Raw genomic sequence first — 12382 nt, forward strand, 5'->3', positions numbered from 1 at the left:
CTACCCCGAAAACAGGAACCACCTTCTTTGGGTAAGGGTTTAAGAGCTCTCCATGGAAGAGCAGAGTGCAATATTAAGACCTCAAATCCTGCTGCCCCGGTTGGCTGGAAGCTGTTCCTGTTGGAGAAGCTCCCACCATTTCAGCAGCTCGGGAGGGGGCGGCGCTGCTCTAAGGAGAATGAAGGCGATTCCTGTGCCATGACAACCCTGCCATCTAGCGGGAGCCACAGCACGATTCCTCGAAATCCTGCGAGGACGGAACGAATGGCACCTCGGGAAGGGCCACTCTGGTGCCTGTGACAAAATCCCAGGTAACTCATGATGGAGTTATTAATATTGGAAAAGCCCTCCAAGATCACCGAGTCCAACCGTTCCCCCAGCACTGCCAAGGCCATCACTGAGCCGTGTCCCCAGGTGCCACATCCACATGGATTTTAAATCCCTCCAGGGATGGGGACTCCACCACTGCCTGTTCTGACACAACCCTTTCCAGGAAGAAATTTTCCCTAATATCCCATCCAAACTTCCCCTGGCACAACTTGAAGCCACTTCCCCTTGTCCTGTCCCTGTTCCCTGGAGCAGAGCCTGACCCCCCAGCTGTCCCCTCCTGTCAGGAGCTGTGCAGAGCCACAAGGCCCCCCCTGAGCCTCCTTTGCTCCAGGCTGAGCCCCTTCCCAGCTCCCTCAGCCTCTCCTGGGGCTACAGCCCCTTCCCAGCTCTGTTTCCTTCTCTGGACATGCTCCAGCCCCTCAGTGTTTCTTGTCATGAGGAGCCCAGAACTCACCCCAGGATGTGAGGTGTGGCCTCAGCAGTGCCAGCACAGGGGACAATCTCTGCCCTGGCTCTGTAGCCACAGGATGGTACAAGCCAGGTGCCAGTGGCCTCTTGGCCAGCTGGGCACACTGTGGGCTGAGGAAGCAATACCCCATGTGATGTTCCCACCTCCTCCCCCACATTCCTGACTGCAGGAGGTCACAGCAGCAGTCACAACAAAGGACCTGCTGTTCTAAAGCAGCTCCTCCTGCCTGGGAAGGGGGTGGCCACTGAGGCCATGGGATGGGAATTCCCAAATCCACGAGCAGTGCTACAGTTCTTGCTCTTGGATATCACAGCACAAGGTGGGAGTGCTTTGGGATTTTAACATCAACTCTCCTGGAAACCCATGGCTGAGGTTTGATCCATCAGCCATGGAAAGGAGACACAGAGCTCTTCTCCTGTGAAATCCCACCCAATACAGCCACGAACAGCAAGGCTACTCCAAGGAACACAACCAGCAGCTTTTGGAAAACAGATCTGACTGTCCACCCTTGGCACAACACCCTAATGCCATCCCAGAGTTGCTTTGGAATCTGAGACACCAGGAGTGAGGCAAACAGTGCACGGAAGCAGCTCTCCATGGTGGGGGTGTGTCTGGATGTACCTGGTGGCCTTCAGCAGTGCTGCCTCAGTTGTCAGGACAAACTTGTGGATGGTCCCATAGACAAAAGCTGCCTCCATCACAGCTCTGTGCTCTGGAAAGGGAAAGACAAGGTGAACTTAGCTTTGTTCCCCCCACATCTCCTGTTTCATCCTTGCCAGGTGTAAAAATCAATTCCCAGGCTTTCAGAAACTCTTGGTACAATGTCACAGAGTCTGTCTGAAAACACACTGTGATGGGAAGTGAGCAACTGGAGCTGGATCCCATTCCTGATCCCCAGCAAACAGGTGTTGTGTGAGAATCCATTCCACTGCAGAGCCAGAGATCTGCCTGGGGATTTATTATTTTTAAGACAGCAACCACTGGCTTGCTGTCCCTCTCCAAGTCCATCCCTCAAGGTTTGTGTTCCCAGCAAAACTGTTCTGGTGCAACTGATTCCCTTTGGAAACAAAGCAAGACATATGGAAGTGGAGATCTTGTGGCTGGGTGGCCCTTTCAGGTTTTCATTTGCAAGACTTTGGGTCAGAAACTCAGCTCCTGGATATTTTACCAAAAAAAAAAAAAAGGCTGGGGGAAGAGAGGAAAGATAGAAAGCTGAGCATCCCTACCTGCTGTCCCAGTAGCTGGTACATAGGCAAAGACCATGTTGGACTTCCCTTTCAATACATTTTCAATGTTCTCAAGGTCTGCCAGTGTTTCCACATATTTAACTTCATTAAAGAGCAGGGCACTGAAGAGGCAGAAAAAACCTCATTAGCAACTGGTTGAAGAGTAAATTTGCAGCCACACAACTACGATGGGAAAACCAGGGTAAAATTCCAGCTTCTTGCTGGCAGATTAAGGATTCACAGCCAACTGGAGGTGCCAAGGTGTGTGCTGGTGAGTTGTCTCAAGGGAAAAATTTTACCAGGGTCAAACCATTATGAAGAGAGAAGCTTGACTGAGAGCAGCCTCTGGAATACCTTGATGCCTCAGGTTTTAGTTTTTCTATTTTTCCCATTCTATGCTGCTTTAGTGTGTGGGTCTGGGCTCCATATGAGGGGATGGTGAGCTCTCTGCACAGAGCAGGGAGACAAAACAATTCCTGCTCCAGCTGGGCACCAAGGACAAATGATCCAAAGCTCAGGCCCAGGAGCACAAACAGCGTGGGCTGGAGAGAGAAAAACAAGCAGGATGGGAGTGCCTGGGCTAAAGCTGGAATGGGACAATGAACTGCAAGGTGCAAATGGAGCAGAGCTGATCCCAGTGAGAGCCCCCGGGAGCGCTCGTGCATTTTGGGACCATTTTGGTTCCTCTTGGCTGCAGCCCTGGCTGGGCTCTGGTGCTGCCCAAGGTGGATCCATGGAGGAGATCCTTTTCACAAATCCCTGCTTTATTCTGTGACTCCATCCAGCCTCTGCTCTAGGGCAGCCTGCACAAGGCATCAGTTTCTGGCGACCCAGATGGGACACAAGGCATCAGCCTGGGGCTGGCATTTAGTGGGAATAGAAAGGAAAAGGATTTCAGAGAGTGGGATGTGGTCTGGACTTACAACAAAACGTTGGCGACGATGGAGTTCACGTCGAACAGGGCGTCGGTGGGGAACTCTCGGATCAGTCGGTTTCCTCTGGGGAGGGAAAAGAGAGTCACCAAAGGAACTGAGAGAGATTCACTGCATGGATCCATGGGAAAAGGGAGCCAAGGCAGGCACAGAAGGACAGGGAGGATGATGATGGAGAAATGGCAAACACACTTGAGATTCTTTGATTGCAGTTGGGAATCGTTTATGCCCGGTTGAGCAGGTTCCTGCTGCACTTGGGGACATGGTGGCCTTGGCGGTGCTGGGGGAAGGGTTGGACTCAATGATCTTAAAGGTCTTTGGAATGGTTGCACTTGATGATGTTAAAGGTCTTTGGGATGGCTGGACTTGATGATCTTAAAGGTCTTTGGAATGGTTGGACTCAATGATGTTAAAGGTCTTTGGAATGGTTGGATTTGATGACCTTAAAAGTCTTTTCCAACCTTAATTATTCCATGATTATCAGTATAACAGTCAATGAGAACTGAGCTGATACATGGAAAAGCTTCCATGTGACAACCCTTGGAGAGACCAGGAGCTGAACCTTCCCATCCAGGGCAGAAGAGTTAATCCCACCAACAAGGAGAGCACCAGAAAGTGTTCCTTTCTTGGACTAGACCCAAAATCTTGTGGCCTGAGTATAGCTCTGGGGGTGGGAGGCCAGAGGAACAGCAAAACACTGATGGAGGGTTTCTCCTGTGGTTGCTCATCCCTCTGCTGCTCCAAGGAACTTGGGGCAGGATGGGAGAATTCACACTGGGACAAAGCATCTCCTCTGCCTGTGCTGGAATTTTGGGGGCACCTTTGGCTAAACTATGCAGGTCACTGCTCTCCTCATGGCTCCTCTCATTCCTCCACAGACACCTCTGATTGCTGACAGTGTTTCCTTCAAACATTTGCACTAGAAAGTGATCCCCGTGCAGTGCCCAGAAATGCTCCTCACCTGAACAGGAAAGCTTTCCTTAATGCATTTTCTTTTCCACAATATCTTGAGACATCCTCTTTGGGACAATTCACCTGGACAGCAAATACATGTAATTACAGGTTCAGCCCCACAATGACCACACACACCCCCTACAGCTTTCTTCCATTCAAGAGTGTAAATCCAGCCTTTCCAAACCTTCTGGGAGGGAAAATCCACCAAAATGGAGACAGAGATGGAGAGTGGAGTTTGTACTTCAGTTTCCCAGCTCAGCCTGCTGATTTGGGTGAGATAGGATCAAAAGACCCCATGATCTCCCCAGCATATTCAAAGTGACAGATCAATGTATCCTTACTGAACTTGGTCTGTAGCTGGAGGAAACTAAATAAATCCAAATATAAATATATAAGCACTTCTTAGAGTCTAATTACACTTGCCTGAATTTGTAATTCCCTCACGTGAATCTGCATGAAATTTCAGCTAAAAACTCCTTTGTATGAAATATTTATTACACTGAGCTGAAAAGAAGTTAACCAACCTCATCCATCATGGAACGTGGACACTGGAACAGGCTGCCCAGAGAAGTTAGGGATTTTCCATCCCTGGAAATGTTCCAGGCCAGGCTGGACAGGGCTTGGAGCAACCCAGGATAGTAGAAGGTGTCCCTGTCCATGGAAGGTGAGGTGGAAAGAGATGAGCTTTAAGGTCCCTGAAAGCCAAAGCTGTTCTGTGAGTCCATGATCCTATGAAAAATCTGTGTTCATCCCTTCCCTGCTCATCTCCTCCTTACTCCATCCCACCCAGCAGCTTCCCTGAGCCCCATTTACCTTCACCACAGAAACACCATAATCCTGGAGGGCCTCAGCTGAGCTCTCTATCTGCTCCAAGAAGGGCTGGGCACCAGAAGAAACTGAAACACACACAAAAAAAAAAATCCTCTCCAAGTCCTCAGGATGAAGAGCATCCTCCTGCCACACACTGAGATGTGGGAGATGTTCCTCAGCCCATGCCAATGCCTTTGGGAAATCACACCCAGGGGATCACGAAGAACAAAAGCAAGGTCAAGGGTGTTCTCCTAATCCATGACAGCCTTTAGTTCTCCCTCATGAAAGGGATTCCCCTTTTTCTAGCATGTATTATAGAAGAGGGGAAAATCCCTTAGGAAATTGGCCTTCTCCTCCACAGTACCTCGAGAAAATAATCCAGAAAATGAATGAAGATGTTTGAAGGACTGTGCCTGAGGACACAGCCAGGAAAGAACTCATCCCAAGAGGTCTCTGCCTGTCAGGAGCACTTGGAACTGTGCAAATACGGTGCTTGACCAGCTCTTCAAAAACCCCTTGGGTTTAAAAACCTCAAGAACTGCCCCTTCGCTGAGGAGGACCACAGGTTGATTGGAGGGATGGAGCAGTTCTGCTAGAGGAAAGGCTGAGAGCTGGAAAACAGAAGGCTCTGGGGTGAATTAACTGCAGCCTTCCAGTGCCTGAAGGAGCCAACAAGGAAGATGAGGAGAGACTCTTTACAAGGGATGGAGGGACAGGACACAGGGAATGGCTTCCCAGTGCCAGAGGGCAAGGATGGATGGGAGATTGGGAAGGAATTCCTGGCTGAGATAGAATTCCCAGAGAAGCTGTGGCTGCCCCTGGATCCTTGGAAATGACCAAGGCCAGACTGGAACAGGCTTGGAGCAGCCTGGGATAGTGGAAGGTGTCCCTGCCCATGGCAGGGGGTGGCACTGGATGGGATTTAAGATCCTTCCAACTCCAATCATTCCATGATTCTGTGATTGTTCCACTCTCACCCAGCCTTGCTGAGCCCCAGGCTGATGGAAACTCACATTAAACACGTACCACTGGGGGTGAAAAAAGCCAAGGATGTTTTTCCAGCGTCCAAACCACTGAAATAGTGCTGGGGGCTCAGCTCCTGCTGCAGGCTGGCACTTCCACATTTTGGGATGGAGGAGGCACAGAAGAGAAGGAAAACCAAGGAAGAAACCCATCTGGCCTTTTGGGCTGACATGACTGTTCCCAGCTACAGGCACAGGAGAGTCACAACTGGGGAGAAAAATTAAAAAAAAAACCAAAAACAAACACACACAAACACATATGTGAGTGTTTCTCTGTTTTAGTCTCTGTTACATGACTGTAATTTCCAACTGTGGAAATTATTATTAATATGACACAAACATCTTGAGGATATTATGAATTAGTCACTCAATCCACAGGTGACTCAGACAACTGCAAAGAGGACAGCAGAGGCCACTCTCTTCCCTCTGAGTGGCACCCTCAAGTGCACAGACCCTCATTGCTTTCAGCTTAGGGCTGGTTTTCCTCCCTCCTTTTTATTTCCTTTGAGTCAAACAAAAATTCCATGCACAGGCATCAAAGCAGTGACAGCATCATCCACAAACCCCCACCCAAACTGTCTCAATTCCTGCTACAAAGCTCTGAGGATGCCAGTAGAATTTATGTGGCCCTGAAAGGTGTTTGCAAAGGGATGGGACGTGTTGTGGTTGCCAAAAACCAAATGGCCATTTGAGATTCAAATAGGAGAGCTCCTGTTCAGTGCAAAATAGAAATGTGCATCTTCTGACACTTGTTTCTGGTCAGAGCAAGGAAGAATTTTGCAGGTATATTTATAAAGATTTTCTAGCTGAAGTCCTCAGCATGAGGATGTTCTGCTGGTGCTTCAGGAACACATGTTCTGAATTTTTTTTTTATAGAATAACTGATTTCTCTCTTATATTTATAAGGATTTATGTAACTTAAATGGATGCTATTTTTGTATATACTGCTGAGTTTTTCCTTTACTCTGTGATCAGACGTTCTATACAATTTAACCTTTAAAAGATTAATTAAAAATCAGATTATCCTTGACCTAAAATATGTGTAGCAGTAAGCCAGACAAGAATTCTGTAAAATCTTTTCTGCTTCTGGCTACTGACTTTGCCACTTGTTAGCAGCTACCTTGACTTTCCCAGAGAATACATTTATTAAGTGTGAATTTTCCTGAACAGATTGATTTTGGTGGGAAGTGTCCCTGCCCCTGGGATGGGACAAAATGATCTTTAAGGTTGCTCCCAACTAAATCTGGGATTTTGGGATCCTGCTCACTCCAGGCCATGGCAGATGATGTGAGGAGGTTAAAGGATGAGAAGCCACCTTCTTCCCACTCCATTCCTTCCCAGCCTGCTCCTCAGGGATTGCTCTCTGCTGCTGGAGCGTGGCTGCTCCCTGCTCAACAAAGGGACAAAGCTGGGACTGAATCCATGCAGAATTTACATCACGAGCTGCAGCTGCTTCCCTCAACAAACACCCCTGTGTCCATGGGCTGTCACTCCTCCAACACCCTGGCAGAGGCTGTCAGCTCACCACGGCTGCCCTGGGATCAACCCAAGCTCAAACACTCCAAAAACAAGCAGGGAAAGCTTCTCTGCCATGCTCCAGGAGTGAGGAGCTACTGACAGGCACACTCAGCCTTCACAGGCTCCTTCTCCAGGAGCTGAGGGGTTTGGATCAGGCCTGAAAGCACAACAGAGCTGGAAATACATTATTTTTTTTTCTTTTCATCTCAAAATCTCCAGTTGTCTCCTTTCCAGCTTTGGGCAGTGCCAGGCATTTCTGGTCCCATGCCCTCCCATCTGTTCCCCTGGCTTATGGAGGGGACAGGGATCAGGCTGGGGGGGTTGATGTTTATTAAATGACAAACTTGGCTATGGCAGGATGGAAAAATAAACACAATCCTGGCACGTGGGAACCAACCCAGGTCAAATGGGAGAGCTTACTGTCCAGGAAGGAAGAGGAGCAGCCTCCAAGCACTCAAGGATGTCACAGGATTATATCTGGAGGAGAGGGTCAGCAGTTTAAAACATAACTCCAGCCCTCAAGGAGAGCTCAGAGCCCCTTCCAGTGCCTAAGGAGACTCCAGGAGAGCTGGAGAGGGACTGGGAACAAGGATGGAGGGACAGGACCCAGGGAATGGCTCCCACTGCCAGAGGGCAGGGATGGATGGGAGATTGGGAACTGGGAATTCTTTCCTGGGAGTATGGGGAGGCCCTGGTACAGGGTGTCCAGAGAAGCTGTGGCTGCCCTGGATTCCTGGAAGTGTCCAGGGCCAGGCTGGACAGGGCTTGGAGCACCTTGGGATAGTGACAAGTGTCCCTGCCCATGGCAGGGGGTGGGACTGAGATGGGATTTAAGGTCCCTTCCAAACCAAACCGTTCTGGAGTCCAGTGAAAAATGTGTGCTCGCCCCTTCCTTGCTCAAGTCCTCTCACCTCCTCATCACTCCATCCTGCCCAGCAGCTTCCCTCTGCTCCCCATCAACCCAGACCTGAATATTCAGCTTTTAGGCCACTTCCTCTGTCACCTCTTTCCCATCAATGGAAAATTAACCCCCTAGGGCTGGAAACAGCCAGAACCCCGTAGCACTGACACTTGCAGGATTGGCAGAGATGTGTGAAAACACCAGGGATGTGTGAACCAGCTCTGTGTCACTGCTGGGAAACCTTAAGCCCATGGACAAGGGACAGCCTAGCACAGCACGGGTGGAATGCCAGGCCTGCCTCATGTTTCCACTGCCATAATTCCAAGGCAGAGCCAGGCAAGGTGGTTAAGGTCACTGTAGGTGACCTGAAGTGAAACCAAATCCATCAGAGATATCCAGCCCAAACTCGTGTGGGGGCATAAATTGCTTGTGCCACATCAGTTTGGTTTTTTTTTTGGGAATCCTGCAGTGGAATCCATGGGCTGGGATCACCTCTGATCCCAGCTGCTTTCCACGACACTTTTCCTCACACAGATCTCAGCTGCCAAGATTTATCACTGAGGAAGCTGAGCTTCCTAAAGGGAGGGTGTAAGAAATAAATTTATTAAAATTTTTAAAAGTTTGATAGAAGGTTTATATAATATATATTTAGATACAAACTTTAAAATAAGAAATACTAACTGAAAAATACCATAAAATAAAACAAACATTATTAAGAATAAATAAAACCAGAAACAAGTTTCAAAATATAACCTTACAAATAAGATTAAATACTTTAGAAAAATAAAACTATAAAAAATGCATCGTAGTAAGACCCACGAGGGGTAATTTTAAATAAATAACTTTAAAACATTTACAAATATAGTGTAACAAAAACTAATAAGCCAGAAAACATTTATAATATATTATAATTAAGAAATAGCTTCTAATTATAATAATGTAAATATTAACAGCTGTGTTAGCTTACCCTTCACATGTAACTAAAAATAAAATGAAAAGTTTTTAAAACACCTCTCAATTACCCCATCTCTAAGTCAGAAAAAACCATAATCCCACAGGAGGGTGTTGTGGGGTGGGATTTAAGGTTCACAAGACAAGGATGAACTGCTGTCCTACTGGAACTATGGACTGCACAGCCAGCTGGTACCACCTCCACCATCCATGGGCTTCCCTGGACTCAGCAGAAACACCACCAGCCTGGACTTTAATGTAAAATCTACACTTTGGTTTGTCCAAATATCATCACAGAATCCCAGAACTGCTTGGGTTACAAGGGACCTTAAAAACCAAAGTTCCAGCCTTCCCATGGGCAGGGACATCTTCCGCTGTGCCAGATTGCTCCAAGCCCTGTCCAGCCTGGCCTTGGACACTTCCAGGGATCACAGCTGCTCTGGGAATCCTGTGCCAGGGTCTCCCCAGAAATACTCTGCCCTGTTGCTCCTTGTTAATTTTATTCCATTCCATCCTCTCCCAGCCTGCAGAGGCCTCAGCTGGTTAAGTTTTAACTCCCTAGGTAGATGTTCCTAAACCAGGAACATTTAGGATGCTCCTGAATGGAGTCACTTCAAGCTCTCCTGTGCTGATTGACCCAAATCAGGGCTCTCTTTGCAGCAGGACATTCACCCCACACCCTGCTGGCACAGGTTTTTTGGCAGGATTCTCACCTGCCTTCCATGCCCTTCTGGCAGCACTTAACCAGTGAGCTGTTCTCCCAGATTTCCTGGCAGGGAGGGCACAATCCAGACCCCAAATCCATGTGAGCTGACTCAATCCCTGAGCTCCAGCAGGATGGACAGGCTGAAGTTCTCTCTCCAGCTCACCTGCATGTCCCAGCACAAATATCCCTTCTGCTGCTGCTCCGAAATGCAAGGCAGAGAGGAACACTGACAGCTCTTCCTGCATTTTTGTCCACTGTGGACAGCTGTGGCTGCCCCTGGATCCCTGGAAATGTCCAAGGGCAGGCTGGATGGGGCTTGGAGCAGCCTGGGATGGTGGAAGATGTCCCTGCCATGGCAGAAGTGGAACTGGATGAGTTTTAAGGTCCCTTCCAACCCAACCCATGATTCCTTGCCTGGAATTATATTGACTTTTCATATTTTTCACTACACACATCCCTTCCTTGCTCCTTTTCCTACACAGCTGACACGTTCATTATCACAGCCCCATGATAATTATCACAGGTTCATTATCATTACCCAATTAGCTGGCACAGAACTCAACCCAACTCCTTTCAAATTTTCCAAAGGCAAGTTCTTGGACACAACTGATTTGAGTAGAGTGCTAGAGCTGCAATTCCCCAGCATTTGGAGTTAGAATAACAGCGAGATGCTTTTCCAAAGCTTTGGGATGAGCCTGCAGTTATGGGACTCAGATAACCACTGGCCCTTTGCACTCACTGCATCTCCCTCCTGCCTACAGGGGCAGCTGTGGGAGCATCTTGAATCACAGGGAATCTTTTCTGGGAGCATCCAAGTGCATCCCAACCTGTTGCCCAGTGTGCTTTGCCTGGATTTTTGCTGGATTTTTGATGCTCCCATGCTGCCATTTATCCTGCCACTTCCAGAGGAGTTTCATTTTCGTTTCCAGGCCCAACTTCCCAGCAGCCAGGTCTCACTTGCTATCCAAGGCTGCAGGAGGGACACGCTGCAGCCTTTCCCTCTGCCCATGCCAGGAGAGGAGGGCTTTGATTCCCGTGCACAGCAGACAGCCTGCAGCATGGAATCATACAGGCTGGAGAAAACCTCTGGGACCAAGGAGTCCAACCATTCCCCCAGCACTGCCAAGCCCACCACGGCCCCACGGCCCCAAGTGCCACACGCACACGGTTTGTGAACCCTTCCCATGGACAATGAATCCACCACTTCCCTGGCAGCATCACTGCATGCTGGAATCACCATCTGCTGGAATCACCAGTACTGCTGAATTCCACCACTTCCCTGGTGGAACCAGCACCACCCACTGCTGCTGCCCCGTTCAGTCTGTTTGGAACCTATTGTAAAATGCAGGTGAACTTGGTGGGAAGAAATGATGATGTCCAACTCTAGTTCAGAAGGCTGAATGATTTCTTTATTATAACTATGCTATAATACATTAATATACTATTTAAAGAAAGATATTAATACTACATACTGACTTTTCTAACTACCATATCTAACTCACAACTCGTGACCCTGTTCTCGAGAGTCCAGACACAAGTAAATCTAATTGACCATCAAACTCAAACAATTCTCACTAAAATCTAATCAAGCAATCACCCCAAATAAACAATTCTCCAAACACATTCCACATCAGAAAAACAAGAAACAAAAATAAAAATTGTTTTCTCCTTCTTTCTCTCTGTACACCGCTATAAAAAATCCTAAGAGAAACGGAAATATACTTACCACAGGAACCAGTCCCTGGAAAGCAGCTGCCACACCACTGAGCAAGCTCCGGGCGGCTCAGGGCTGTCACCTACCTGGTGTCCCGGGCGTTCAGGCCGATGTCCTCATCCCCCCTCCGCGGTGCTGGGACAGCATCCCTGCCCGAGGCCTGCCTCGTCCCCGGCTGCAGGGCTGGAAAAGCCGGGATGCCCAGGGAAGCGAGCCCTGAGCCGAGCGAGGCCTCTCGGTAACGGGGGCTGCAGCGGAGCCGAGCCCTGTCGGCAGCGCGGCTCCCTCAGCTGTCCCTGCATCCACACGGATCCTGCGTGGAACAGACGGTCCGTGAGCGACACCGGGACATGCCCAGCCTGCAACGGGGACGTTCCCGGTCCGTCAGCGACACCCGGACAGCCCCACAGAGCCTGAAGCGGGGATGTTCCCGCAGCCCGACTCTGCCTGCCGGGGTGCCTCCTCCGGGAGGCCCCTCAGCGCTCCCCTCACGGCCCCTCTCATCCGTTCTCCCCCCGCTCCCCTCTCCCATCTTTCTCATCCCTTCCTCCGCTCCCCTCTCCCATCTTTCTCATCCCTTTCTCCTCTCCCCTCTCCCATCTTTTTCGTCCCTTTCTCCCCTCTCCCCGAACTTCTCTCACCCCTCGCCGCCTCTCCGCGAAGGAGGGATGGCGGGCGGGCGGCGCCGCCAACCCAACAAGCAAAGCGGCGGCGCGGCGGGGGCGTCGCGCGGGTGATTGACAGGCGGCGCCGGCCAGTGGGCGCGGCGGGTGGGCGCGGCGAGGGGCGTGGCCGGCGGGCGGCCAATGGGGAGCGCGCGCCGCCGCCCCTCAAATCAGCGGGCTCAGC

General features: G+C 49.7%; 1 protein-coding gene across 2 annotated transcripts in view; it reads right to left on the minus strand.

Annotated features, from left to right (window-relative positions):
* TXNDC16 (thioredoxin domain containing 16) overlaps positions 1-12244 on the minus strand; it is a 37677-nt gene extending 25433 nt beyond the window's left edge. Inside the window, exons 1-8 of one of the 2 annotated variants that reach the window (XM_053944636.1) lie at positions 12175-12244; positions 11620-11846; positions 5748-5951; positions 4725-4807; positions 3919-3992; positions 2949-3023; positions 2026-2147; positions 1421-1511 (exon numbers count right to left, since the gene is read on the minus strand). In XM_053944636.1, coding sequence (XP_053800611.1) covers positions 1421-1511; positions 2026-2147; positions 2949-3023; positions 3919-3992; positions 4725-4807; positions 5748-5916 — 614 coding nt within the window. In that variant the 5' untranslated portion in view covers positions 5917-5951; positions 11620-11846; positions 12175-12244. Of the gene's footprint in view, positions 1-1420; positions 1512-2025; positions 2148-2948; positions 3024-3918; positions 3993-4724; positions 4808-5747; positions 5952-11545; positions 11568-11619; positions 11847-12174 lie in introns of those variants that run through there. The other variant, XM_053944637.1, reaches the window with a different exon arrangement.
* Positions 12245-12382: the final 138 nt, after the last annotated feature.

Source organism: Vidua chalybeata, chromosome 6 (genome assembly GCF_026979565.1).
Source record: "Vidua chalybeata isolate OUT-0048 chromosome 6, bVidCha1 merged haplotype, whole genome shotgun sequence".
NCBI lineage: Eukaryota > Metazoa > Chordata > Aves > Passeriformes > Viduidae > Vidua > Vidua chalybeata.